The 27050-nt window shown below is 37.0% G+C and overlaps 4 protein-coding genes across 7 annotated transcripts; 2 read left to right on the top strand and 2 right to left on the bottom strand.

Annotated features, from left to right (window-relative positions):
* Nucleotides 1-953: 953 nt before the first annotated feature.
* On the bottom strand, nucleotides 954-7396 carry LOC123868958 (glutathione S-transferase 1-1-like). 3 transcript variants are annotated; one of them, XM_045911678.1, is made up of 6 exons: nucleotides 7343-7396; nucleotides 2917-3060; nucleotides 2428-2561; nucleotides 1931-1997; nucleotides 1382-1585; nucleotides 954-1125 (listed from the first exon to the last, which is right to left on the bottom strand). In XM_045911678.1, the coding sequence occupies exons 2-6, from the start codon at nucleotides 3055-3057 to the stop codon at nucleotides 970-972; spliced, it is 702 nt and encodes a 233-aa protein (XP_045767634.1). In that variant the 5' UTR covers nucleotides 3058-3060; nucleotides 7343-7396; the 3' UTR covers nucleotides 954-969. The 3 variants fall into 3 exon arrangements, with proteins under 3 accessions (XP_045767634.1, XP_045767633.1, XP_045767632.1); XM_045911677.1 differs by lacking the exon at nucleotides 7343-7396 and adding an exon at nucleotides 3846-4018 and having other exon boundaries at nucleotides 1382-1582; nucleotides 1928-1997; XM_045911676.1 differs by lacking the exon at nucleotides 7343-7396 and adding an exon at nucleotides 3846-4018.
* On the top strand, nucleotides 5328-7490 carry LOC123868948 (sericin 1-like). The gene is made up of 2 exons (XM_045911660.1): nucleotides 5328-5600; nucleotides 5682-7490. Exons 1-2 carry the CDS (start codon nucleotides 5476-5478, stop codon nucleotides 7414-7416), a joined length of 1860 nt encoding a protein of 619 aa, XP_045767616.1. The 5' UTR covers nucleotides 5328-5475; the 3' UTR covers nucleotides 7417-7490.
* Nucleotides 7491-8325: 835 nt separating this feature from the next.
* On the top strand, nucleotides 8326-13186 carry LOC123868954 (F-box/LRR-repeat protein fbxl-1-like). 2 transcript variants are annotated; one of them, XM_045911672.1, is made up of 2 exons: nucleotides 8326-8571; nucleotides 8814-13186. In XM_045911672.1, the coding sequence occupies exon 2, from the start codon at nucleotides 8846-8848 to the stop codon at nucleotides 9905-9907; it is 1062 nt and encodes a 353-aa protein (XP_045767628.1). In that variant the 5' UTR covers nucleotides 8326-8571; nucleotides 8814-8845; the 3' UTR covers nucleotides 9908-13186. The 2 variants fall into 2 exon arrangements, with proteins under 2 accessions (XP_045767628.1, XP_045767627.1); XM_045911671.1 differs by having other exon boundaries at nucleotides 8326-8582.
* Nucleotides 13187-14537: 1351 nt separating this feature from the next.
* Nucleotides 14538-23331, bottom strand: LOC123868949 (phenylalanine--tRNA ligase beta subunit). Its single transcript, XM_045911661.1, has 12 exons — nucleotides 23139-23331; nucleotides 22955-23010; nucleotides 22551-22705; nucleotides 21896-22052; nucleotides 21205-21381; nucleotides 20413-20592; nucleotides 19380-19555; nucleotides 18849-18998; nucleotides 18104-18236; nucleotides 16067-16277; nucleotides 15562-15714; nucleotides 14538-14756 (listed from the first exon to the last, which is right to left on the bottom strand). The coding sequence occupies exons 1-12, from the start codon at nucleotides 23194-23196 to the stop codon at nucleotides 14605-14607; spliced, it is 1758 nt and encodes a 585-aa protein (XP_045767617.1). The 5' UTR covers nucleotides 23197-23331; the 3' UTR covers nucleotides 14538-14604.
* Nucleotides 23332-27050: the final 3719 nt, after the last annotated feature.

The following is a 27050-nucleotide window of genomic DNA, read 5'->3' as shown; positions in this document are numbered from 1 at the left end:
ACTTTTTTAACCGACTTTCAAAAAGGGAGTTGTGTTTTTCTACCTATGTACACCGAAATCTCCGAGATTTCTGAACCGATTTGCGTCATTTCTTTTTTAATCGATAGAGGAACTTTGCGACATTGTTTCATAAAAAATTTGGAGTCCAACTCCTCAATCCTGATGCTGCAGGGGATCTGACCAATCCACGCGGGCGAAGCTGCGGGCATCAGCTAGTTTTAAATAATAATAATAATCTGTCAGAGGTAGTATGTTTGGTTTATTCCGTTAATCCACCCTATTTAACCCTAAGTCTTGTGAAAGTCAGACGTAGGTACGTAAGTCGGAAACGCGTGCCCATATTTTATCCACCCCATTTTATTGGAATTTGTATGATACTTACAATCATTTTTTAGTCCAGAGTAGTTAGATGCATGCTACCGAGCTTAAACCCTACAATATCTGTTTTGGGATAGGAATATAAATTGATTTTTTTTCTATGTAATATTTTTATCTAAGTAATTTATTCGAATTTCGAAATTGATATTCGAGGCTTACCTTGCCTCGAACATCAATTTGCTTACTGAGCCTTCCACAACAAGGTACCTACTATTTGATATTGACTTTGTACTTGATTATGATTTCGCATGATGATATTGATAATTCATCATCACGTATATGGAATCGAAGGTTGGGTACGTGCTGAATAATATCGAAGATATAGCCCCTTTTCCTTAATCGTTGTCCACCCTAAAACACCTACCATACTCTATCTACACCCTAGCTAGGGTGTATACTCAGAAACGTATGTCTGAATGTACACCCTAGGGTAGCTGTTTCAGGATGGGTAAAGGGAATTTATGCAAATTTTTTTTTCAGTGTAATAACAACAGCGATTGCTGCTCCCATTCCTGCTTGGGCTTTATGAAGAGATGTGTTTCCTAAAAGGTTTAAAGGATCAGAAAAAAGGATTACCAACCTAGAATACATTTATTTTTTAATTTTTCGCGCCGGGTGTATTGGATGATTCAAATGTGTTAAATCAGGAGGGTTCTCCATGAAGTATTGAACTTCCTTCATCGCACCTTCAGAGATCTTCCAAAGTTCAGGATAATTCTTCTTAAAATCATTGTACCACTTGGAGATCTGTAAAAACCATCACAATATAATATTAAACTTGTTTTCAACGAGGTATTATCTTGTTTAATTAAAGCAACCCTCCTCCGCAAGACCTCCTAAGTACCTATGATAATTCATTATCACTTTATGTCCAAAAATTTAAACCTACAATATCAAAATACAAAATTTTTTAGACCTAGAATTTAAAGTGTACTTACTTATAGTTACTACTGATTTCATTGAAATCTGACACAGAGATTCAGATAAACAAATCAAAATTTACCCTTTTATATTTGCTGAAGTCCAGACCAATAGCTTCCATAGTCATATTGGTGTTAATGAGAGGAAAATCTGCGATAGTTAAGTGATTCGCCGCCGCGTAACTGGTTCCCGATCTCTCAAAATACGTTTCCAAAACGTCCAATGCCATGTGAACTTTCTTCAATCCGAATTCTGTGCGTTCATAGTCGAAAAACACTGGAGCCATCTGAAATTAATATTAATTTTTTTTCGTAAAGGCTGGGTAAAAGTAATCTTGGTTTGGCAAAATTTCCATAAACGACGCTCTGCGTTAATTCAGGGAAAAATCTTCCTATTTGTTGCTCTTAGAGTAGTCTGCAGAATATTTAAGTTCGTCAAGGTCAGAAGTCAGAACATTTTTACGAACTAAGCCTTTACAGGACGGGGGTTTTTCAAGAGCCAAGCTTTAAGAGCTTGTTTGCTATTTATGTGGAAAGTATGTGCTTATTTTTATTTCCTAGTTTATATGAATTATTTCATTAATTTACTACACTTTTTTTTTAAATAACGTAGGTAATCGATGCTAACTTACTGTGTATGCAGATATGTTGGCGTAGTAAGTTGATAGGTTGAAGCAAAGCCGATGATTCACGATGGCCCTGGAAAAATTCGTTACCGACGTTCATCCTGTTGTTTTATTAGTACAATTAGGTACCCACATTAATTGATTATAAACCGTTATTTTCCTGATTAATTTTGTAAATAGGTTTCTGTTGGTGGGGTCGTGACGAGGAAAACGGCTTTTTTTTATAAAAAGATTGATTTGAATAAAGATACATGGCTTTCGATTCCACACCCAGAGATTCACATTCCGATCTTAAAAATTAACACTAAACCATCAAAGTATCTAAATGAAATAGTATAATGGTAATATTTTGAAGGCAGCAGTGCGTGTGCAAATACGAGCCATCTCAAAGAAAATTGTGATTGCAGAGCAGAGAATTCTGAATTCGGAACTCAGACCTTTAGTGCTAATGCATCAATAGCATTGATGCTATTGATTTTGAAAAAAAATTGAAAACTAAGTACCTGGCTTTAGGTTCCTGTGGATACAGATCAGACCCTGGCTTATATTTATCGCAAATGTACTGCAGGATTGCATTGCTTTCGCTGAGGAAGAACCCGTCATCGTCCAATACAGGAATCTCTTTTTGTGGGTTCATCTGGAATATAGAATAGATAATTAAGAATTACAAACGTGTACATTTTATTACGTTGAAAGTTATTCAGCACATTTTGGTTGCGCTGAAGGAATTTGCCAGCTACGCATCTTAAGTGTTGATATTTCAGGGCTAATAACATTTTTTTCCTTATTTTGAAGTAGACCACATAATATTATGGGCATGCCTGAGACTTCTCCAGAATAAACTCAAAGGTGTATGAAGTCTGCCGCTCCGAACTTGGCTAGCGTAGTGGATTATGATCTAAAAAAACCTAAATCTAAACCATTTTTCATTCTGGGAGGAGACGCTTAGTTGAGGACTGACGATGGGTTAAGAAGACGTTGATGTTTCTTACCTTCGCATACTCCGCAGTCATGTGTTCTCCTTGACCATAGTCGACGTTGATCAGTTCAAACGGGATCTCCAATAACGTCAAAGCCTGCCTCACCGAAATAGATGGCGGGCCGTCAGACACTCCGTATAGTTTTAGCACCATTTTCTGTAATTGAGAAAAAATGGAATGTTACAAGAGAATGAATTTTGGAAATCACTATATAAGTATTGTGTTCAGCTGTGGACGTCCATCGGTCCAAAAATGTGTCGTTATTTTTTTCCTAACAGAGTCGAAGTGGCAACCCTAGAGTTACGAATTCATTGGAGTTCTTCAATCACGCCGTAAGGGAGCAACGACGGATCGACATGATTTTTTTTTGCATGGGTAATTATAGGTAACTAGAGGATGCCCGCGACTTCGTCCACGTGGATTTAGGTTTTTAAAGATCCCGTGGGAACTGTTTGATTTTCCGGGAGAAAAAGTTGCCTATGTCAATTACAGGGACGCAAGCTACCTCGGTATCAGTACCGAGGTAGCTTAGGTAGTCAGTACCTGAACTGTTGGGGCGTGAAAAGGTAGCAGACAGACAGATAGACAGACAGATAGATAGACAGACAGACATACAGATACACTTTCGCATTTATAATATTAGTATGGATTAAAGACGGGGAAGTGACTAGATATTAAATAGGCTACTTTTTTAAAACAATCCCATGGAATTTAAAAAAATCTAAATCCACGACAACGGCAACGTCGCAGGCTACAGCTAGTGAGCATAATTATTATTCTGAAGGAGAATAGGAATGTAAATAAGTGTCTAGCAACGATTATCTAGGTAGTTAGTACTTACCTATTCCAATTTACACTCTACCAAAGACCTACCTAGGTACCTAGGAAGTAGGTAGGTAAACTACATTGAATTTTAAACTAGAAAGTTTTTTGATACAAACCTTATTTTAATAAGTAGGTAGACGTTCACAAATCACAACCTGTTACGATATCAACACCATAATCCTACTCTATGACACCAATCAACTGAGTTGAACTGAGGAACTGAATCCTTTCACTTGGCGTCTGATGTGCTTTGGTCTCGGTCGACGCACTGCAAGCGATTTGCTGTTACCTTCAGAGTTCAGATGACGTCATTGGCCATATTACCTAAGTACCTACCTACTGAGTAGGTACTGATTTTTAGGGTTCCGTACCTCAAACTGAAAAACTGAACCCTTATAGGATCACTTTGTTGTCTGTCTGTCTATGATGTACATCTGTCCGTCTGTCGTGTCAGCCAAGAAAACTTATAGGGTACTTCCCGTTGACCTAGAATCATGAAATTTGACAGGTAGGTAGGTCTTATAGCAAAAATAAAGGAAAAAATCCGAAAACCGCGAATTTGTCGTTACATCACAAAAAATAAATTAAAATGTGTTCGAATGAACAAATAATTAGTATTTTCAATTTTCAAAGCAAGATAACTATAGTAAGTGGGGTCTCATACGAAATGCCTTTACCTGTACATTCCAATACTGATTTTTATTTATTTTTAGGAATAATAGTTTTTGATTTATCGTATAAAATGTCGGAAAAATACCCGAGTACAGAACCCTCGGTGCGCGAGTCTGACTCGTGCTTGACCGTTTTTTAAGGTTCCGTTCCCAAAAGGAAAAACGGAAACCATATAGGATCATTTTGTTGTCTATCTGTCTGTCTGTCCGTCCGTCCGTCCGTCATGTCTGTCAAGAAAACCACTAAGTATAGAAAAGTACTAAGATTAAAAAACAATGGTTGAGATATTTAATTAAAACAACAATACCTTGACATAATTGAAAGCACACAAAGATGTGACAACAGCTAAGTAGGTAGGTAGGTAGGAAGGTACCTACTATACAAAATTATAAGCGGATTTAATTTACTAAGTTATAATTTAGCCAAACCACAAGATGGTTCAACTTGTAAACAAACCCTTTAGTGCATACTGTGTTCGTAAGCTAGGTACCTGTTTGATGCAGGACCTATTATAGTTATGTAAAAAAATGTGAAATACCTAGTACCCCCTTCGGTCTCCCAGAGAAACCTAAAAATCGACTCTCGACCATCTATGCTCGCGACGCATTCACCTACTCGTTTGTCGGTCACTGTACGTATGCGTATGCAACAATTTAACATAAGGTAGGTAAGTATAGGAACCTTACTATTACGAGTATATTGCCTTTATAGGATTCGGTGCAGGATAATAAGAACATTCTGGCCTGAGAAAGGTGAGCAAATTCAACTACTTGCTAAGAGTCTTCTAGACTTCGAAACTTGGCTGATGTAGGATTCTAGGTCACAGGTTCAGGGATGACGTAGTGCGGGGCAAATAGGAGAACAAAAAAGTCTTTCTAACTCGCATCTGTGCTAAAGGGATTCAAATAATATTATTCTAGTAAATGCTTTTGAAATATTATAAGGTAGATTCGATGCAGTCCTAGGGTTAAGTATGGAAGTGCGTATTTCATAATGTCACGAAACAGCTTTCTCATGAATATTATAAATCCAGTTGAACTGAGCTAGAACCGCCTTCAAGCGTTTGTTCTTAAAATGGGCACATGTTTTCAATGTCTTACAGTTCTGTTGTGTATTCTATTTGTTGGATCAAGTTGTCAATATCTTCGCACGAATGCGGCGTTTGGAGTAGGAAACAATCGTGAAAGGCGCCAAGCTGGGTATGTTTACGATCGTCCTACTATATCTTTCAATTTGCCTTCTCGAACTGTTGCTTCGACTCAAGCCACAAATGTTGACAGGACGTCGGCGCTACAAATGTACTATGCATACCCCGCACCTGCAGGCGGCTCAGCTAATACTGGCTACTCCAGAGGTTCTTCAGTGACCAGTTCCGCAGCGACCTCAGGGGCAGGTAGTTACAACTACAACAGCGGTGCCCAGACCAATACAGCAGGAACTACGGGAAGTATATCATCCACTGTTACTGCAGGATCAGGGTCATCTGGTTATAACTATGGTTCAGTATCTTCAGGAGGTTCAACTGCAGTTTCTACGGGATCTGGGGGAGGAACCAGCGGTTATAAATCAGGAGGTACTACGGTCACTTCCGAAGGAGGAAGTAGTGGTTACAGGTACAATAGTGCCGCAGAGAATATTGCCTCAGTGTCTACAGGAGGTGCCAACGCCGTTTCTACAGAAACTGGAGGAGGATCGAGCGGTTATAGATACAGTGGTGGTACTCAGAGTACTGGATCAGGATCAGCCACTACTTCAGAAAGTGGAGGTGGAGGCGGAGGAGGTGGTTACAGGTATAGTGGTGCCACGCAGAATACTGCTTCAGTGTTAACAGGAGGAACTACGTCGGTCTCTGCGGGTACTGGAGGAGGATCTGGCGGTTATAGTTACAGTGGCGGCACACAGAATACTGGTTCAGTTTCAACAGCAGGATCAGAAAGTGGCTCGGGCGGATATAAGTACAGCGGTGGACCTCAGACTGCGTCTGTGACAACAGGTGCTACAGCAGTCATTTCTGGAGGTGGCGGTGGCTACAGGTACAGTGGTGCCGCACAAAACACTGCTACAGGATCAGAAGGGTCGACGATCTCTGCCAATTCAGGATCAGGTTCCTCTGGTTATAGCTATAGTGGTGCCACACAAAATACTGGATCCAAGGTCACCACTAATACAGTAACGACGAGCGGAGGATCCACTTCAGGTGGCTATAACTATGAACCACAAAATACAGGAAATCGAGGCACGCAAAAAGTAACCTCAGTATCGAACCTATATGATGCTCCATCAAGAGAATCCAATACTGCTGCAGTCGAAACTGTCTCAACCAATGCGCCGGAATATTTACCACCTACATCTGGTGGAGGTAGTGTAACTACCAATACTCAAACCGTGGCAGAAGCACCAGTAGTTGCACCTTCTGATGAATATCTCCCGCCGCTTACTTCATCGATAACAACAATGCAGGTGGCAACAACAGCTTCGATATCTGGGCCGAGTGCTACTTACTTGCAACCGAGTACCCAACAACAAACAACATCTAGTGCTGCTGTGTCTGGGCCAAGTACTAGTTATTTGCAACCAAGCACCCCACAACAATCAAAAATAACAACATCTAATGCTGCTGTGTCAGGGCCAAGTTCCAGTTATTTACAACCGAGACCCCAACAACAAACTAGCTCCGTATCTGGACCAAGGTCTACTTACTTGCAACCGAATACCCAGCAACAGACAAAAACAACAACCACATCCAATGCCCAAGTATCTCGTCCGAGTACTAGTTATTTGCAGCCTAGTACCCAACAACAAACGACAATAAGTAAAACCAATGCTGCTGTGTCTAGACCGAGTGCGAATTACTTGCAACCGAGTATCCAACAACAAACATCAACTCAGACACAAGTAACAGGGCAAACAGCACAGATAGTGCCAACGCAGGATTACTTACCTCCTATTGAAAATACTGCAACTCAAATATCGGTATCTATGCCCGCAGCAACGTATTTACCACCTGTTTTTTGAAAAAGTACATTAATAGGTAATAGATACAAAACGGGGATATAATAAGTATCAACGACATCTATTGCTGCGATTGCTGTAAGGAATACTAAACAATTTATCCAAAGAGGGGAATAATAAATTATTTACGTACCTACAGCCTAAATTAAATTAATCAATTTTATTTATAACTGACTTTAAAAATAAAACATTGAAAATTATGTGTTCCTAGGTAATAAAATTTTTATTAGAAATTATTTGACGATTTTTATTTTAGGCATAGTTATCCTAAATTACCTTAAATCCTAATTATTCTACTCTTTGCACAAATACGGTAGTTATGAAAAAACATACACACAAGCAAGATTGGCGAGCGAGACGACCTCTAGTTTAAACCGTTTTTAACTACACGCGCTACATGCGCTACACTCATAGTGTTCAATAGCTAGGTAGCTACGTAACTAAGACCTAGTGTATACAGTAACTGTACCTACCTACTATAATACTGGCTTCCTAATCTGTGCTTTACAATATAGAGCTACATCTGTGAAGCTGCCGGCTGGAGATGCTACAAAATCCTGCCAGTCTGTGATCAATGATCATTATTGAAGAAGTTCGTGACATGTTCGTGCTATAAGTACTAACTATTTTATTATTATATGTATTTATATGTTTAAGGAAAACAATACCACAGTTTTACGATCTGTAAAACTGTGACAATACCTACCTACTAACCGGTTAAAGGCAGTGGTGGTGTGAGTTTGAAATAGCATGAGTTTTTCAATTTGCAAAAATGGAGACTAACTAATTATTTTTTAATTTTATTTCTTTTTCAATTTTTTTTTCTAAATATGAGAAGCAATTACTAAACGAAGCTGTCTTGTCAGCTATCAAAAATGAGCTAAATGTCAATGTCACAAACGTCAACTTTGTTACCATTTACCATGAACGTCATACAAAAATAGTATCAAGTCAAGATGAAAGTTATTTTTAATATTTCTTTTTAAAAACTGTATTAAATGAATTGTTCCTCTATTTACAATGAATAATATAACCACGCACGAAGAAATTAACTTCCTAAAGGATCCCTCCAAATTGTGAATATCGTTACAAACAGAGTTTACATAAATTATGATTTTATTAAAGCAAACAGTAAAATATTCTCGAATAGGAAGCAAGGTAATTTCGAGGTATGTTGGCCACCTAAAACTTGCTACCCGAGAGGAGTTCACACAGACATATTTGATTTTTGTTTATGTTATTGCTACATCAATTCAAGGTTTATTTCTTTGACTGTTTCCATCTTTTATTGCATAGCATAGTCGTATACAGCTTTCGAGTCGTTTAGGAGCTTTATTTATGTTAGGTGTAAATTTAAAAATATCTGGTGATATATCTAGAAATAAAAATTATATTTCCAGGACTACGGAGAGGTGGGGCACTGTGAGTGAAAATGGTGCACCTCGAGATGACAGGAGTGCAGCCGGGCTCTCACTCCCTCACTATCAATGATCTGCCAAATGAATTACTTATCTACATCTTTTCTATGATTGATTTTGAATCGGTCCTGGCCGTGGCTCAGGTATGCGTGAGATGGCAGCAGCTCTGCCTGACGCCTTGCATTTGGGAGAACACACGCCTCATTGTATGCATGAAGAATTATGTGAGAGTAAGTGACAGCGTTGTGCCCTTTGTGGCTAAATATTTAAAGAAAGTAAAACTACAGTATTTCAAGTTGTATTCTCAAGTCAGAGCTTCTCTAATAAGCTACTGTCCTAATCTAACCCATCTAGAAATAAGTATATCCCTGGTTGATAGTTGTATCTTTGACGACTTGGGCCACTGGCCCAACTTGAAATTCCTGAGCTTTCGCAACTCATTGATAGCACAAACTGCTGAAAACGCTAATGGAAATTTTGTGTATCACTTACCATTTGAGAAGCTGAAGTATTTGGAAACTCTGATTTTGTCCAACTTTGCATTGACTCACAGCAGTTTGTACAGCATGCTACAATGTGTTAATCTAGTGAGTATCAATATGGAAAAAATGAAGAATATACCCGCCGACTTCCTGGAGTCCCTCCTTCTAACAAAGCAGACAACTTTAAGAGCCTTGCACATTTATGGGGACATACTAAATGATGATATTATATCTTTAATATCCAAATGTAAGGCCCTGCAAGTTTTACACATTATGACATGCAAAACTCTCTTTGACTCTAGTCTGTTGCATTTATACAGGCTAAAAAGTTTGAGATCGTTGAAATTACGCCACGGTTATTTCTCAACGAATGCCTTATTGGCATACTTCTCAAAGAACTTATTCCAACATCTAACATACCTCAGTCTCTCTAGATGTCTCCATGTCACCATGCAAGTAGCTAAGGTCATCAAAACTAGTGCCCCTAATTTGAAAGAGCTGTCCTTCTATTTATGCCCATTTATAGTAGCCGGAGATTTCAAGAGGGCAGAATTGGAAAGAATGTATAATAAAATAGAGTTACTACTTGATTGAAATGGTTGTAAATTATGCCTATTCCACACTGAATCATTTGACAAGCCCTGCAATCAAATTGCATGTAATTTGTGTGTGAGTGAATTAGTTGGTAGATTTATTGCCAACTGCTCTCCACATGAGATGATTTGATTGGCAACTTGAGTAAATTGCCAAATGAATTGTACCATGTTGAATAGGTTTTATATATTATTATAAAAGCAGCTTAGGTATCCGTCCACACTGAAACAATACAATAAAATAATTAAATTGTTACTTTTACTGAATTTTATAAAAGTTATAATTTTATACATTTTAGACGCAACTTACATTGATACATAATAATCGATTGAGTATAATGGAAAGTGAACCACAATACATAAAATTATTATATGTACTATGTTTTTAAATTGTGTATTGAGGAAAGTAAAGAAAACACATGACCAGATAGCATGGGTTCTAGGATGTGCAATATTTTTGCATAATAATTATATTTTATACTAGTGGTAATCTAAGATACTAGATAAACTATGTTATAGTTTACATTTACAGTAAGTGCATGCTTGTGGTATAAAAATTTATATAAATGAAAATATTAAACAATGTTCCCATTCTACATTAAGAAAAAAGTATGTCCTTCTCAAATTATAAAAAATGAAATAAAAGTAAATATAAAATATTTCAATAATTTGAAAAGGGCATGGTGCCCAAAGCTGTCCCATAAGAAAATTGGGGAAGCACCTTCACTAAAGCATTGGTTGTTAAAACAGTGTGATTTAGACACTTTAGTATTCTAAATACTTATAGTATTATATAGTACTACTTCTAAAATTATGTATATCTGTGAATAATAATAATAATTAATTATTTATCTCACAGTAAAAAAAGCTGACATGTATAATTCTAGTATTTAACATTAATTTGATAGAATTTGTATTAGATATATTTTCTTTTACAGTATGCATTTTGAAATTGGCACACTACACTGTTAGGCTAGACACACATCAGTGGTTAAATGACAGTCTGGTCAAATAGCCGCCTTGATGCATCATACGGCAATTTTACATGTTTCTTTTGACACCAAACTCAAACACATTCGTCTAAATGGGAAAGTGTGTTTATCTGTTACTTACCTTTTCACCTGAAACGGTTTTGACGAAAATTGGCATAGAAATGTCTTGGGTAATGAGCTGAATATATGGACACAGTGCTATTTATACATTTTTATATTTTATACTAGAATTATACTAATATTTTGGCTTTAATATTGTTACTGTGATGTTTTGTAGTCAATTATAACTCATGTGCCTTAAAAAGGATAAAATATTATTTATTGGCTTCTAGAATCTAGATACCTACCTAAGTATATAAAAAGTTGATACATTGGCGCTGATTCTGTTGTCTTTCTCTAAACTAAATTTAGAGTGGGCATCTGCATCTTTTTCTTTTTGATATTGCTAAAAAAGGACGGAACATGAATTTTACAAAAGGATTCTGCGTGCGCTACGCTACAAATTTAAAAAATATGTTCGCGACTGGCCGCTAAACTCATGGGTTCGACAGCTCAAATTAAATTTAAAACTGTCAAACTGTTTCTGTCCTTTTCACATAATATTAGTAAGAAAAGGATGCAAATACTCTAAAATTTAGTTGTGCTCAGAATCAGTACCATTATGTTGGATAAAATTAAGTTTTAGATGATTAGATACCTACCGAATAAGATGAATATTTTGGTATAAGATTAATAAAAGTCCTGAAGTATTGAGCTCATCGCACACTGCTGCAGACTGCTCCATAATTTTGCATCACTTTAGTTATAGAAAATGTAATAGGCAAATTTGCTATGCGGTGCGGCTTGTACCAATGTGTGTGAGTCTTAACTTTTAAAAATATTATTGTATAGTGAAAAATCATTGAATCGAAAATGTTCATGCTCATTTTAGGACAAACTTGTATTAAAAATTGTTAATGTAAACCCACTCGAATTATTACGCTCAGTATGATAAATATAATTGCTTAGTGTTATTTATGCTAATTTTATTTAGTCTAAGACCTGGTGAAAGATTTTGAGGAGGTACTTTATAAAGTCGAGTTATGCTATATAAGTATATAACCAAGCATTTAACGTGGTTAATTCTATTGGACACAATCTGTAAACTGACAGATCTAAATATAATGCGATATATAATCTTTTTCCGAGGGGAACATTCTGAAAGTGTTACAATTTGTAACACTTTCAGAATGCTTACAATACATATAATTCTGTAATTTTAGCTAATTAGCCACATTTTAAATTGATATAGAGATGAAGGTACTATCATAATTATGAAACTTCTTGGTTTTAGTATCTATAGTAATTGGCAAATACGAGCATCACTAAAATAAGGCTGAGGTTTGACTGCCTAACTTAGCCCAGTGGTGAATGTTGATATTGTAACTGGGAGGTTCCAGGTTCGATTCACTGCAGGGACAATTTGGAAATTTATAATTTCTTAATTTGGTCTGGTCTGGTCTTGTGAGACATGCCTGTAGCAATACTGCCAACTGCCAAGTGGTAGGTAGATTTAAAATTAAAATCCATAACATCATGAATATAATTAAGACTGGCTGGCAAGTGTTCCCGAATTAAATTTTGGTGAGGGAAGTAGATACAGTATAAATATAGCTTTTAACAAGTACCTCTCAATATTTCCCACCAGCTCTTCGAATATATGATGGCGGCCAAACATTGGTCCCGGAAAACTTAAGGTACCTACTTTGTATTCTATTCGTTGTATGAGTTGACCTCAGAATTTTAATTTATTTGTATTCTCGAAAATTAATAGTATTTTGGAATAGTTTGTAATTCTAAAGGCGGAATCATACTCATAACACGCGACGCTTTCCGACAGCAACTTATTTGAAAGCTCGAGTTCATCCATATATCTACCCGCTAGCACCTCCAGAGGAAGCTTTGTGCAATTAAAATGAGCAGTGCTGAATATGCGGCTTTAAATAAAGGGTTATTAGGTCCATTTTACTCTGACTTTATTACGTTTAGATACTCGAATTCTATCAACATTGCCGAGATGTCAAATCCCATACTAAGCATACAGGTTGGATTTAAACTCGCGTCGCGTTGTGAGTGTGCTCCTGTCTTATCGTAAAACGTAATGTAAGATTAATTTCACTTGACAAGTTGTAAACTAAAAATTTAGTGTCTACTTATAAAGGTGTGTGTATAAAACAAGTATTTTATAGTTCTATTGTTTGTGCTATTATTTTACCATACACACATTAAATTGTAATTATTTGGATTATTTTTTTAATTTCATTTCTAATTAAGTGCTTGAATATTGAAGACTAGCTGATGCCCGCAGCTTCGCCCGCGTGGATTGGTCAGATCCCCTGCAGCATCAGGATTGAGGAGTTGGACTCCAAATTTTTTATGAAACAATGTCGCAAAGTTCCTCTATCGATTAAAAAAGAAATGACGCAAATCGGTTCAGAAATCTCGGAGATTTCGGTGTACATAGGTAGAAAAACACAACTCCCTTTTTAAAAGTCGGTTAAAAAAGTAGCCTATTTTACGCCCTGGTCAATCCTCTACTTGCCTGTGAAAGTCCCGTCAAAATCGGTTCAGCCGTTCCAAAGATTAGCCTTTTCAAACAGACAGACAGACAGACAGACAGACAAAAATTTTAAAAACGTGTGATTCAGTTATGGTATCGTTCAAATAACCATATGAGCTTAATATGAGGTAGTTATTTCGAAATTACAGACAGACACTCCAATTTTATTTATTAGTATAGATTTAAAAATAACACTACCAAGATTCGTATTCTATTAATTTACTTTTAGTAAAATTACTGATATATCTAAATGAAGTAATACCTCCTATACCTTTTTGACGGCTTCCCTGGCGCAATGTTCTTATTAGTGGGAGATCCCGGGATTTTCGGTAGGGATTTGGAATTTTATGATTTCTAAATTTTTGGTCTGGTCTAGTGGGAGGCTTCGGCCGTGGCTAGTTACCACCCTACCGGCAAAGCTGTGCCGCAAAGCGATTTAGCGTTCCGGTAATATGCCGTGTAGAAACCAAAGGAGTTAATAGGTTTAATGAAAACTGCCATACCCCTTCCAGGTTATCCCCCTTCCATCTTAGACAGAATCATCACTTACCACCAGGTGAGATTGCAGTCAAAGGCTTACTTGTATCTAAATAAAAAAAATACCTAAATAGGTATGTACTTGACGGTTAATACATTTTTGAAGTTATTCAGAAATATTAGGCCGTTGGATGCCAAAGTCAATATCCAAGCAAATAAATAATGACCTAAATCACAGTAACCTCGATACATTAATCTACTGACATCATTTTATTACTGTACCAAATCAGCTACTGTCGGCAATATCCATTTTTTGCTTAGGTTTACAGGAACAATTTCGAGCGTAACTACCAAAAGTAAGTACCTAATACCTAACAATTATTATATTATTTGTATTGGTCTTATTTGTGGTATTTTTTGATTCGAACCCTAATTTCGATTTTTTAAAGAATTTTATGTATCTAATGACGCATCGTTTATCAAAATCGGTTGAGCCGTTGAGTAGTTACGAGCGGATATAGAACATAAGCCTCGTTTTAGGCTTTGCCGCAGTTGGGTAAATAGAAGTCAGTTTTACAAAGACCAGTTTATTTATTGATACCAACAAAAGATGCATTCATCTCACAGAATCTACAAAAGAGGTTCAATATTGATCTCGACGGCGGAGCAGGGGTTGGTTAGATCGAAGGCCGCCAGCGCGTCCGGGTGAACGACCCCCACCTTGCCTATCGCCTGCCCGCGGAGCACCACCTCTGCGCATCTTCCGGGGAAGTAGCCTGGATCTGGAAATGAGCCTTTATAAGTTTTAAGGCCTTCTTTTCGTGAGGTCGGGGATTCGATCCTGGACACGCACCTCTAACTAAGCCTCAATAGTTCAAAAGGTATAGGAGCGGACTGAAATCCGAAAGGTCGGCGGTTCAAACCCCACCCATTGCACTATTGTCGTACCTACTCCTAGCACAAGCTTAACGCTTAGATGGAGGAGAAAGGGTATGTTAGTCGTGATTAAAAATGACTAATAAACTTTTCGGAGTCATGTGCGTTTTAATCAATTAAATATCACTTGCTTTATCGGTGAAGGAAAACATCGTAAAGATTCCTGCACGCCTAAGAGTTCTCCATAATGTTCTCAAAGGTGTGTGCAGTCTGCCAATCCGCACTGGGCCAGCGTGGCAGACTACGGCCTAAAGCCCTAAACCCTTCTCATTCTGAGAGGAGACCTGTGCTCAGTAGTGGGCCGGCGATGGGTCGATCATGATAAATTTTAACCTATCTGATGCTTTTCTGTTCTTTCGTTTGCAAATTCATGATAAAGACTATACTCTATCGGCGGAAAGAAATTAGTATAGCGCTCTCTCTGTTACGTAATTCCATACAAATGATGGAGACAAAAATCTCAGTCGACGCTAACCATTTTGAGTCACCAACTAATCACAAACGAAACTATGTTTTCTAATTGAATTCCGAATGTTTTTTGAAAACATTTTCGAATTGAATTTCGAATGTTTTTCCTTCTGGCTGCCGCATATGTAACTTATTTCAATAAATTCACTCCTGTTGATAAAATAGTACGTAAAAAGTCCTCACCATCGCACTGCCTCAAGTAGTATCCAGTCTGCTTGTCCCAGGGCTGTCTCAGCAAGGCCATCACGCGGTCTAGAAGTCCATGAACAAACTGGAAGCCAGCTGCTTTGCCGCAGTATACCGCGCACAGTCTACGCTCGTTGCGTGCTCCGGTCTCTGGAATAAGTATTTTTAATTTTTATTTAATCTTCTAATGAATCTACCATTAGTTCAGAATGCCCTTCCCATCTCTACCTTCGTGGTAAAATGAATAAAACCTCAGTAGAGTTAGCTCGAAGTTTCTCCAAAAAAATCAGTCAAGTGCGAGTCAGATTTTCATGGCGGCCATTTTGAAATTTGTACTATTTGTTGTCATGTAAATAGGCAACAGAAATAAACATTCTGTGAAAATTTCGGCTCTCTACCTATTACGTTTCATGAGATACAGCCCGCTGACAGACACACGGATGGACAGCGGAAGCTTAGTAGTAAGCTCCCGTTGACACCCTTCAGCTACGGAAGTTCTTACCTGCTTTATCATCCTTGAGCACGACATCGCTAATTTCAAACAGTTTCAATGGCAAGGGCATTTTCTTGTTAGCGGAGAGGGTCTTCAGCAGACCAGGTAGGAGGAGGGTTCGCACCACCTGGAATTCCAGGGTCTTGGGGTTGGAGATGTGCACCGCCGGAACAGCCTCGATTTTAACACCAAGTTTGGATGCGATGTCTTCACGGGAACACTAGGAGAGGAATAGATTTTTATTTGATTTTAATTTCTCTGCATTGAAAATGTGCTTAAAAATAAAAATATTTATCAATTAAAAAACCGGTCAAGTGCGAGTCGAACTTGCACACGAAGGATTCCGTACCATCCGTACAAGATATTTAATCTTTTTATCAATCACCCATTCAATTCATATATTTTAATCTTTTTTAACCCCCGACCCAAAAAGAGGGGTGTTATAAGTTTGACGTGTGTATCTGTGTATCTGTGTGTCTGTGTATCTGTGTATCTGTGTATCTGTCTGTGGCATCGTAGCGCCTAAACGAATGAACCGATTTTAATTTACTTTTTTTTGTTTGAAAGGTGGCTTGATCGAGAGTGTTCTTAGCTATAATCCAAAAAAATTGGTTCAGCCGTTTAAAAGTTATCAGCTATTTTTTAGTTTTCTTGTAGAAAAGAAGGTTAGATAACCCTTAGGTTCATAATATTCAAGTGTCAATTGACAAATGTCAAGCTGTCAAGATGGACGTTGCCTAGATATACATAATCATTTATTTGAAAATGATTTGTCGGATGTTTGTCGGGGGTGTTGAAAATTTTTAATTTACACTTGTTTTGTGATATAACCACAAATTCACAGTTTTTGGATTTCTTCCTTGCCAAATATCATGATTCTAGGTTAACGGGAAGTACCCTATAGGTTTTCTTGACAGCCACGAGAGACGAACAGACAGACAACAAAATGATCCTATAAGTATAAGGGTTCCTGTTTTCCTTTTGAGGTATGGAACCCTAAATTTTTACATTTTACATAAATACTGACCCAATGTGGCCCCCACCTTTGGGTAAAATGACACCTACGAGCATGCTTCAAAACATGGCGGCATGTTACTCGTCTACAAGTCTTTGCTCAGATCTGGATAATCCAATAAAAAAAAGTTGAAAAAACTATAACCCGACTACGGAAAAAATGAGACAACTTGAACCCGACTTGGTACAAGTAAAATAAACTAAAAAGAAAGAAACAAGATAGGTACTTAGTGCTATCATCGTCTTCATCGTCTTGCGTAAGATTCAATATAAATGCCGTGGTCGTGCGTTGTCGACAACGTATTTCTTATCCTTGATTGACGGCATTCCCAATGATTTAATTTATCTACCAAATTAGAATATTTTCTTTTTGCTGTCGACAACGCACGACCACGGCATTTATATTGAATCTTACTCAAGACGATGAAGACGATGATAGCACTAAGCACCTATCTTGTTTCTTTCTTTTTAGTTTATTTTACTTGTACCAAGTCAGGTTCAAGTTGTCTCATTTTTTCCGTAGTCGGGTTATAGTTTTTTCAACTTTTTTTTATTTGAAACTTTTCCGTTTTAATAAGTCTATGATGCGACGACTAACCGAGGTCTCGTGAATGGCCAATAGGTGGCGCTGTATGAGAAATAATAATTCTAATAAAAAGTGGTTTCTGTCGCTTGGTATATTTTAATAATAACTATATTTATATTTATGAACTCAGAATTTTCTCCTCTTTCGTTGGACATCTCACTCGACACAATAGCAATTAAAATTTTTTTAAGACCCTCACTTTTTTTGATGTAACATCCGTCTGGCCAATTTTTTTCGTATAAAATATAGCCTATGTCACCCGGGCCTTTACAACGAATCGATTGACACCTCATTTATCAAAATCGGCCCAGTAGTTTAGGTGCTACGGTGGAACACACAGAATCTGGATACAAACATACATACATATTACATACATACATACATAGACTGCTAAAATCATAACCCTTCCTTTCGGGTTTGCCGTAGTCGGGTAAAATATGACTCACAAGCGTGAAGGTAAGAGCTTCGGTGAACCCTGCGTGCGCGCACTCTTGCCTCAGCTGTTCTGTGACCTTGTTGAGAGGAACCTGCCCGCCAGTCGTCACCACCTCGCATGGGCGGCGCTCTATGCGATTGTATCTGCGAATTTCATTTTTTTATCATCATCATCATCAGCCTGTGGATGTCCACAGTTGGACATAGGTCTTTCCTAAAGAGCGCTACCACACCCAGCCCTCAGCCTTCCACATCCAGCCACTTGTCGCCAGCCGCTTTATGTCGTCAGTCCATCACGCTGGAGGGCGTCCCACACTACGCTTGCTTATACGCGGTCTCCACTCAAGGACTTTCCGGCTTCATTTTTTTTAAAGATTACAAATGTGCTTGAAGACCAAAGTCTCCAAACAGTGTGTGTTGCCAGTGATGACATAATATGGATCCCAGACATGGTTTCTTAATATGGGCCTCATAAGAAAGCTCAGTCACTCAGCACGCATGGAGAGAGCTATAGTGCTATAGCTTGGAGTGATCCAATCAGAAAAGAGAAGATCCATAGGAGAACCAGAGTAACTATATGGTGGTTGTTCCTGGTTCTCCTCGGGTTGCGAAGCTGAATTGGCAACTGTTATTGGTTAGAAAATCGATAGATGTTGGGGGTCCGAAGGTGCTAGGTCACACCAGAAAGTGCAGCGTTGGAAGACCCTGACTAGTTGGATAATGGGGATTATCTAAGGGACTGACAAACTAACTCACCCATACGCAATAGCGATGTCTTCGTACAGATCGCAGGCGTGTATGACGTCGTGGCGGGTGGGCGGCACGTGCACGCGCAGTGTGGAATCCTCGTGTGTTGTCGTCAGACACATGCGAGATAGCAATGCGGCTAAGTTGTTGCCATTTTCCCTGAAACAAACAAGATAATAAGAACATTTTTGGAAAGATCGGAAATTTAGTTCATTATTAACTTGCGCCTACGCGAAGCTGGGCTGAGTCGCTAGTTTTTTAGTAAAATAAATAAATTGACAGGTTAAAACTTTTCACTAGAAACTCTGTATAAAATTAGATAGTATACTATAATGCATTACATTAAAACCTTTCAGTTTAGTAGATTTTTGTTTTACATGGAGAAGGTCGTGTTGACTTCACTCACATAGGTCAGAATTATTTTGGTAACATAAAGAAGCTGTGAGTAAAATTAGAAGGTGGTGCAAAACCACATCTGTTAGGATTTAAATAGAGCAATAATACAACGGAATTGATACCATTTTCACTTGACCAACATACCTGATACCAATATAGTTGTTAGCCTTATCAACGTTGATCAGTTCATCCCGGTACCGCAGCTGGGGGTACAGTTCGTACGTGCCGTCCGGACCAAACACCTTGCATTGCTGCACTTCATACTTGCTGGAGCAGTACTCGGAAAACATGCATACTATTGTGTCTAGCACTATTATAGCCTGAAAAAATTGACAATCTTTAACAATGTAAATATACTATAGGTTCTAATCTTTTGGCTATCTTATTTGGACATCTTAGGCGAATTGGTCATATTAGCTAACCCTAATGAACATACAGGGCATTGAAAGCTAAGGAATGTTGGATGTCCAGCACCTGCACCCTTGGACTCATTCCCTCACTGAATACCATATATTGATTAATGGACGGAATGATACGCAACAATAGTAAACCTTAGTGGTTTTTTGTTGTGTCAAAAGCAGACTTGTAAAACATTCAATATTAGATAATTTAAAAAAAAAACTTATTTGTGGTAGTTGGCACTCATGGACTTATCTGGACAATTCATAGAAATTATCTTAGAATAATTTCAAATTGTAATGTGATAGCTTAGTGGTTATGTTCGTGTCCTGTTTGTGAGGTTGGGGCTTCGATCCCAGACACGCACCCCTAACTATTCAGAGTTTTGTGCGGTTTTAAACAATAAAATGTCACTTGCATTAAAAGCAAAGAAAAATGTCACTAGGAAATCCACATGCCTGTATGTGTGTGTGTGTGTGTGTGTGTGTGTGTGTGTGTGTGTGTGTGTGTGTGTGTGTGTGTGTGTGTGTGTGTGTGTGTGTGTGTGTGTGTGTGTGTGTGTGTGTGTGTATGTGTGTGTGTAACATAGGCTTTTTATCCCGGAAAACCAAAGAGTTCCCACGGGATTTCGAAAAACCTAAATCCACGCGGACGAAGTCGCGGGCGTCAGCTAGTTCTCCATAATGTTCTCAAGGATGTGTAAATTCTGCCAATCCACAGTTGCCAGTGTCATATATTATGACCCTTGCTCAGTAGTTCATGATGAATTTCAAATTACCTTAGTGAGATCCGTAGCCGTACACTCAATGAACACATTCTTCGTATCCAGAGTGATTTTGGAATGATCGCCATTGATGATCGGTGGCATGGACAGTACTACGCCCTTCTTGTCCTTGATCACAGGGTACACTGGGCTGTCTCTGATGATGCCTAGGTACTGCTTTAACTGGGCATGTGTCTAAAATTATTTGGGCAATTAGATGTCTTCTAACTTTGGTTAAACACAAGGAACAAATAGACTACAATGTGGCTTAATCTGTTGTAATAATATCTAAACTAAATTGACAGATCTATGTACATTTTACACAATTAAATGCCACTTGCTTTAACGAAGGAATAAAACATAGTGAGGAACCCTGCATGTCTGAAAGTTCTTCATAATATTCTCGGCGATGAAGTGCATGTGATGCATGACGTCTGCTAAGACGTCTGACGTCATGCGTTGCGTCATGACGCAACTGACCAGCGTGGTGGAACTTAACCTTAATAGCCTTTTATGCCATTTTAATCGATAATCACTAGTATTATCTAGATCCTACAACATATTTTGTGGAACTATTTTATCATTGTATTGTAATATTATACTGATCTGATTTTTGTAAGCGCTTTTACGAATATAAATCGAAGAATAAATAAAATAACAAACCCTACTTACTTCATACTGAGGAAGGACCCATTCTCTACTGAGAATCCATCATTACCATCATACTACTACTACTGTATACTACTGCAGGCTGTCATACTACTGTAGGCTGGTGATGGTAATGATGATGATGATTAATCAACTTACAGAAAATAGTTCCATGAGTTCAGGAGCTGTCATTTCCTTAGTTTGATTGAGAGCTCTGAATTTAATCTCATTTGGAGGCAAGGCATCATATACAAAGGGTCCATGGATGGTGTCCAAGTCGTGAGTGCCGATGGCTACTAGGCTTCTCTTTCTACAGATGTTCTGGTGCAATTTGTCCTGGAATATAAATTTAGATGGTGATAACTAGACATCGGAATATATGCACTATCAAAATGCCAAAATATGCACTAACCATGGTAGAAATATGCAATCACAAAATACTATTTAAATTAGAAGTATTATAGCTATTTATAATTTATAACGCTTATTTTCACAACACATATATTTATACAACTAAATATTTTTTTAGATTTTATAGAGTGAACTGTGACGTTTGTCACTTAATATTATTTTGTAAGCTGAAAATGGCCTCTCTATTTATTATATACTATACTCTCTATTCTCTATAAGGGCCATACCCTTCACATTCTGAGAGGAAACCCATGAGCCAGCCATGTCTCAGTATATGGCAGAAAGCTATCTGTTTCTAAATATTATGGTGAAATTTCAGGGGCTTTATGTCCATGGATAAGTGAATCGCCATAAGCAATTCTATTGACTACACTTGTTTGCTTTGGAAAAATAGGCATTTTTAGGCAAATTTCACTGTGTATTATATTTTGGGATTTACCTGCAAGTCAATGAAACTGTTGTAGCTTTCCTTAGTGAAAGAGACTCCTTTAAGAATGGCCGCTACTGCATATGGTCTTATTTGAGCAGTTGCAGGAGTTAAATGTAGAGAATAGATGTCTTCATATTTTGCAAGTCTATATGCGGGTGGTTCTTTTCTGAAACAATATGAGTTTAATTGTTTTATACATTGTAAAAGTATGTCTCTCTTCCTATCTGTGTTTGTGTGGTGTGGTGTCTATTTACCTATTCATATCCATTTGTATGACCAATTTTCATAAAATTTTGTAAAGATAAAGATAGCTTGTATCCCAGAGATAGCTACTTGTTGTAGCTGTCTCTGGGATACAAGCTATCTTTTTATCCTAAAAAATCATGGAGTTTCCTGTGATTTGATAAAACCTAAATCCATCTAGAATCTAGATAAAGTCACAGACCTCACTATTTGGTACAGAGATAGCTTGCAGCTCAGAGATGGATATAGGCTACTTTTTATCCAGAAGAGTTCCCACAAATTTTCAAAAACTATTTTTATCATTTTTAGCAATTAAAAAGAAAAAGATGCAGATACTCTAAATTTAGTCTAGAGAAAGAACAGAATTGATGCCCATAGTTTGTATTCTTAGCATATTAAAACAAAAGTCTAAGCCACTGACTTGCCCTGGAAAACTAGTATGCCATTGACGAGCCCCTCCAAGCAGAGCAGGTCATATCTGTTAGCAGGGATATCTATTCGATATAATATCTCTTCAGAGACTCCTGTGCCAGCCTGGTCCCCTTGTTCCTTGATCAGCATCTGCTTTTCTGTGGTCTGAAAAAGTATAAGCACATCAGTTTTCAGTAAAGCAGAATTTGAACTATTATTTTTTACTAATTATTATTAACCATTATTTGCTAAACCCTGAATCAACAGGATTCAGGGACCTAAGAACCTGCACTTCATTTAGAAGTAAATTATATTTGCCATACATTTCCTACATTCAGCTGAGTAGCATTATTGATCTATTTGCTTGATTAATTTACTATTGCTTAATTTGCTATTATAATTTAATATACTTACAACTTCATCCAGCTCCAGCCCAAATTCAAAACATAAATCTTGAAATTCTTCATCAGCTAAAATCAAAGATTAATTTATATCACCGTAATAACTGTAATATCGGTGTTTATTGTATACAATAAAATACAAATGATAAACTGTTGCAAGAACTAAGTAAATACATATTTATTTTAGTTTTTCTTACTGTATATTTTTCCTAGAGCAGCAAAGAGAGCATCACGTTTTACTGATATTGTCGGCATTCTTGTTTAACGAAAAATAAATAAATAGGTCAATAATCACTATATACACTTAATAACTAAATATAGCTTAGAATAAAAATTATATTTATTTAGTTAAGTATAAAAAACTATAATTTTATTTCAAATTCACAATTTCCTTAAGAGGAAAACCAATGCGAATGACATAGACGATTTCACCTTCAAACTAGCAATTTTGACATGTCATGACCCTCTATTGACAATTAATCAAGCAGACATTTCAATCTGCGAAATTTACGCGGACTTTTAGTATTTTGACGTAGGAGGGTAAACGATCCAGTAAATGAACAAATAAGGACTACCCTGACATTGACCTAAAATTAAGGTATATGAGAATCGTTCTATATATAATTTTTATATTTTGTGTGTCTGTAAATTAAATATCAAAAAATCTGTTTAAATATCAAAAAATCAAATAAAATGCGTGGTATTAATTATTATAACTTATTTTATTTAACAAAAGGATAAATTGCCAGTAAATGAACTGGGAATTTCAGTGAATGAACGAACTCTATCTAGTGCATAAACTCTCGATTCCTATTAATAAATAAATTCTTAAATATATTTTCGGCTTGGAATTCAAAAAAAATTGTCAGATTTTCACAGTTTTTGACTTATTGTATATTTTTTTCTACATTTTGCGCGATAAATCAAAAACTATTTTACATAATAATAATAAATAAAACCTGTTTTAGAATGTATAATAGAGCCCTTTCTGTATAATAGAGAAAAACTCAATGCCCATGTTGCACCCAAGTCGCTGGAAGTGCAACATCAGCTGCTGAATGTTTTGAGAGTAGTGAGAACAATATACCGTAACACATGTTATCAGATTTGTTCCTTTGAGCCGAGAAGCCACATATTCTGATGCTTTTTAGACAATCTAAGATCTCTCATTAAGTGGTCCAAATCATTTTGATTGAATAGTCTAAGTTGAGATGTAAAAGTCACTACATCGTCACTACCTTCTGAAAGTTCTTGAAGTAGATTGGAGGTACTGGGTTGGGGCTGAGGTACAGATTTATCACCAGAAGTCAGAATCGTTCTAATTGTAGACTGCAAGTTACAATAGAGTCGCTTGGAACAATTTTTTTGCTGTTTCTTCTGGTTATATTCACAATGCAGAAATAATAATCATCATGGTGTTTAGATGGTTCGCGCCAAATTATAATACTTTTTTTAGTAAAAGTAGGGTCTATTCTTATTTGCTCATAAACGCAATGAGGAAATACAGCTTCCACATATAAAAATTTGGAGTCCAGGCCTTGCTGTTAGCTGCTAATGGGTTCTCAAAGTAGCCCGAGTATGCTTGTTTTACAAAGTTAGACACACTTGCACGACATTCTTTAATACGTACTCGCCACCAAATGGTACAAAAATGATTGGAATAACTTGCAGATGTTCTTCTTGATGTTAACACCTCGATAAATTTTGGAAATTACTTGTGTGATCTTAATAAAGTGTGAACATACAAAGTGTGAGTATAGTGCAAAATACGGGGGTACCTGTATCTCAAAAACTAGAGCTGCTGTGTAAAAAATTAAAGTAGATCTGAAATCAGCGACGTCAAATTAGTAAGAAACAGTTTCAAAACCTAATAAAACAAAAAAGTTGAATTTTGTATGCCAGTGAAATGATTCGGAATCGGAAGCCACTTTATATATCGCGAAATTTGGAAATGTGGTCAAATTTTCGAAATCCATATTTATCAATGAAAAGCGACATAATTTTGTAAGTAGTACTTACTTACTTCAGTTTACTATTTTTGAACAGTTTCGCAGAGGTACCTACAACAATCGGCCTCATTCAATCAGCCGCCATATTTATAGTAACAGGCAAATAAATACAATTAAGTATTGGAACTACAATACCTATGCTCCTAAATGTATCTTAAAAAACAAGTCTCATTCAGCGTTACAAGTGCAGAAGAGGAAGTAGACAGACGGATTAACATCAGTTCGAACAAGTACTGGGCACAAAAGGAAAGAATGAAAGGAGCTTACCCAGTACATCTTAAAAGATCCGTTACAGATACATGCATCCTGCCATGCCTCACCTATGCCAGCCAAACATGGGTCCAGACAAAGAATATAAAAAGAATAATAGTAACTTGCTAAAGGGCGATGGCAAGGAGCATAACTTAAGGAAAAAATATTCAAAGTGAGAATTGAAGACATAAGAAAAAAGACAAAGCCTACAGACACCTTGAGACATGCCCTAAAACTGAAATGCAAATGGTCATATTGTATCGATTTTTACAGATGAAAGAAGGACAGGAAAAATCTCCCCTTGGCCAGGTCCAGCAGGCAAAAGAAAAATAGGTAGACCGAAGACGCGTTGGTCTAATGCTATTGTGCAAATCGCGAGAGAAAATTAGCTTGATAGTACCAAAAACAGAGAGAAATGGGGATACCCAAGAGGGATCCTTATCCAAGAAAGAAGAATACCAGAATAAATATTTTAAAAAAAATCTAAAGAAAAATTAAACCGACTTCAAAAACCACAAACACTAAAAAGTAAAAATAATTTTAGTGATTGTGGTTTTTGAAGTCGGTTTTATTTTTCTTTTGAAAATTTTTTATTTCACAATTTTTAGTGGCCCCACTGTACTATAATATGCCATACCCAGTTAAAACCCTACTGTACACTGATCGCGAGCAATTTGCTCTTATCCATTGAGGAGTTCCGTTCTCCATCTCGGAAGATATTCATCAGATCTTCATCAAATTTATATGGGACCACCTGCGAAGTATACCCTATCAAACAAAAAAAAAATCCAAATCGGTCCAGGCGTCTTTGAGTAATCGGGGAACATACGTTAAAAAAAAAAGATACCGAGGAATTCAGAACCTCTTCCTTTTTTTGAAGTCGGTTAAAAATATTTTTTAAATTTTGGTAACAGTTTCCTTTTTTGTGATGCCAGGGAGCTCTAAATATCGATTTTGAACGAAATCGGTCAATTAACAAAGAATTTCAAAATGGCGTCGATTTTTTTAAATTTTGGTAACAGTTTCTTATTTTGTGATCCCAGGGAGCTCTAAATATCGATTTTGAACGAAATCGGTCAATTAACAAAGAATTTCAAAATGGCGTCGACTTTTTTAAATTTTGGTAACAGTTTCCTTTTTTGTGATCCCAGGGAGCTCTAAATATCGATTTTGAACGACATCGGTCAATTAACAAAGAATTTCAAAATGGCGTCGACTTTTTTAAATTTTGGTAACAGTTTCTTATTTTGTGATCCCAGGGAGCTCTAAATATCGATTTTGAACGAAATCGGTCAATTAATAAAGAATTTCAAAATGGCGTCGACTTTTTTAAATTTTGGTAACAGTTTCCTTTTTTGTGATGCCAGGGAGCTCTAAATATCGATTTTGAACGAAATCGGTCAATTAACAAAGAATTTCAAAATGGCGTCGACTTTTTTAAATTTTGGTAACAGTTTCCTTTTTTGTGATGCCAGGGAGCTCTAAATATCGATTTTGAACGAAATCGGTCAATTAACAAAGAATTTCAAAATGGCGTCGACTTTTTTAAATTTTGGTAACAGTTTCCTGTTTTGTGATGCCAGGGAGCTCTAAATATCGATTTTGAACGAAATCGGTCAATTAACAAAGAATTTCAAAATGGCGTCGACTTTTTTAAATTTTGGTAACAGTTTCCTGTTTTGTGATGCCAGGGAGCTCTAAATATCGATTTTGAACGAAATCGGTCAATTAACAAAGAATTTCAAAATGGCGTCGACTTTTTTAAATTTTGGTAACAGTTTCTTATTTTGTGATCCCAGGGAGCTCTAAATATCGATTTTGAACGAAATCGGTCAATTAACAAAGAAT

The sequence above is a fragment of the Maniola jurtina genome, chromosome 10, assembly GCF_905333055.1.
Source record: "Maniola jurtina chromosome 10, ilManJurt1.1, whole genome shotgun sequence".
NCBI lineage: Eukaryota > Metazoa > Arthropoda > Insecta > Lepidoptera > Nymphalidae > Maniola > Maniola jurtina.
The sequence above is the reverse complement of the archived record's forward strand: the minus strand, read 5'-3'. Positions and strand labels throughout refer to the sequence as shown.

Coding starts and splice junctions, on each gene's coding strand:
- LOC123868954 (XM_045911672.1), top strand. CDS start 8,846: ATGGTGCACCTCGAGATGACAGGAGTGCAGCCGGGCTCTCACTCCCTC.
- LOC123868948 (XM_045911660.1), top strand. CDS start 5,476: ATGGGCACATGTTTTCAATGTCTTACAGTTCTGTTGTGTATTCTATTT. Junction 5,601..5,681: donor CGTGAAAGGCGCCAAGCTGG/GTATGTTTACGA, acceptor AAATGTTGACAG/GACGTCGGCGCTACAAATGT.
- LOC123868958 (XM_045911678.1), bottom strand. CDS start 3,057: ATGGTGCTAAAACTATACGGAGTGTCTGACGGCCCGCCATCTATTTCG. Junction 2,562..2,916: donor TGACTGCGGAGTATGCGAAG/GTAAGAAACATC, acceptor TCTATATTCCAG/ATGAACCCACAAAAAGAGAT. Junction 1,126..1,381: donor ACTTCAGCAAATATAAAAGG/GTAAATTTTGAT, acceptor TGGTTTTTACAG/ATCTCCAAGTGGTACAATGA.
- LOC123868949 (XM_045911661.1), bottom strand. CDS start 23,196: ATGCCGACAATATCAGTAAAACGTGATGCTCTCTTTGCTGCTCTAGGA. Junction 21,382..21,895: donor ACAGTTTCATTGACTTGCAG/GTAAATCCCAAA, acceptor TTTATATTCCAG/GACAAATTGCACCAGAACAT. Junction 16,278..18,103: donor AAGCTCTTACCTTCACGCTT/GTGAGTCATATT, acceptor TTCCTCTCCTAG/TGTTCCCGTGAAGACATCGC.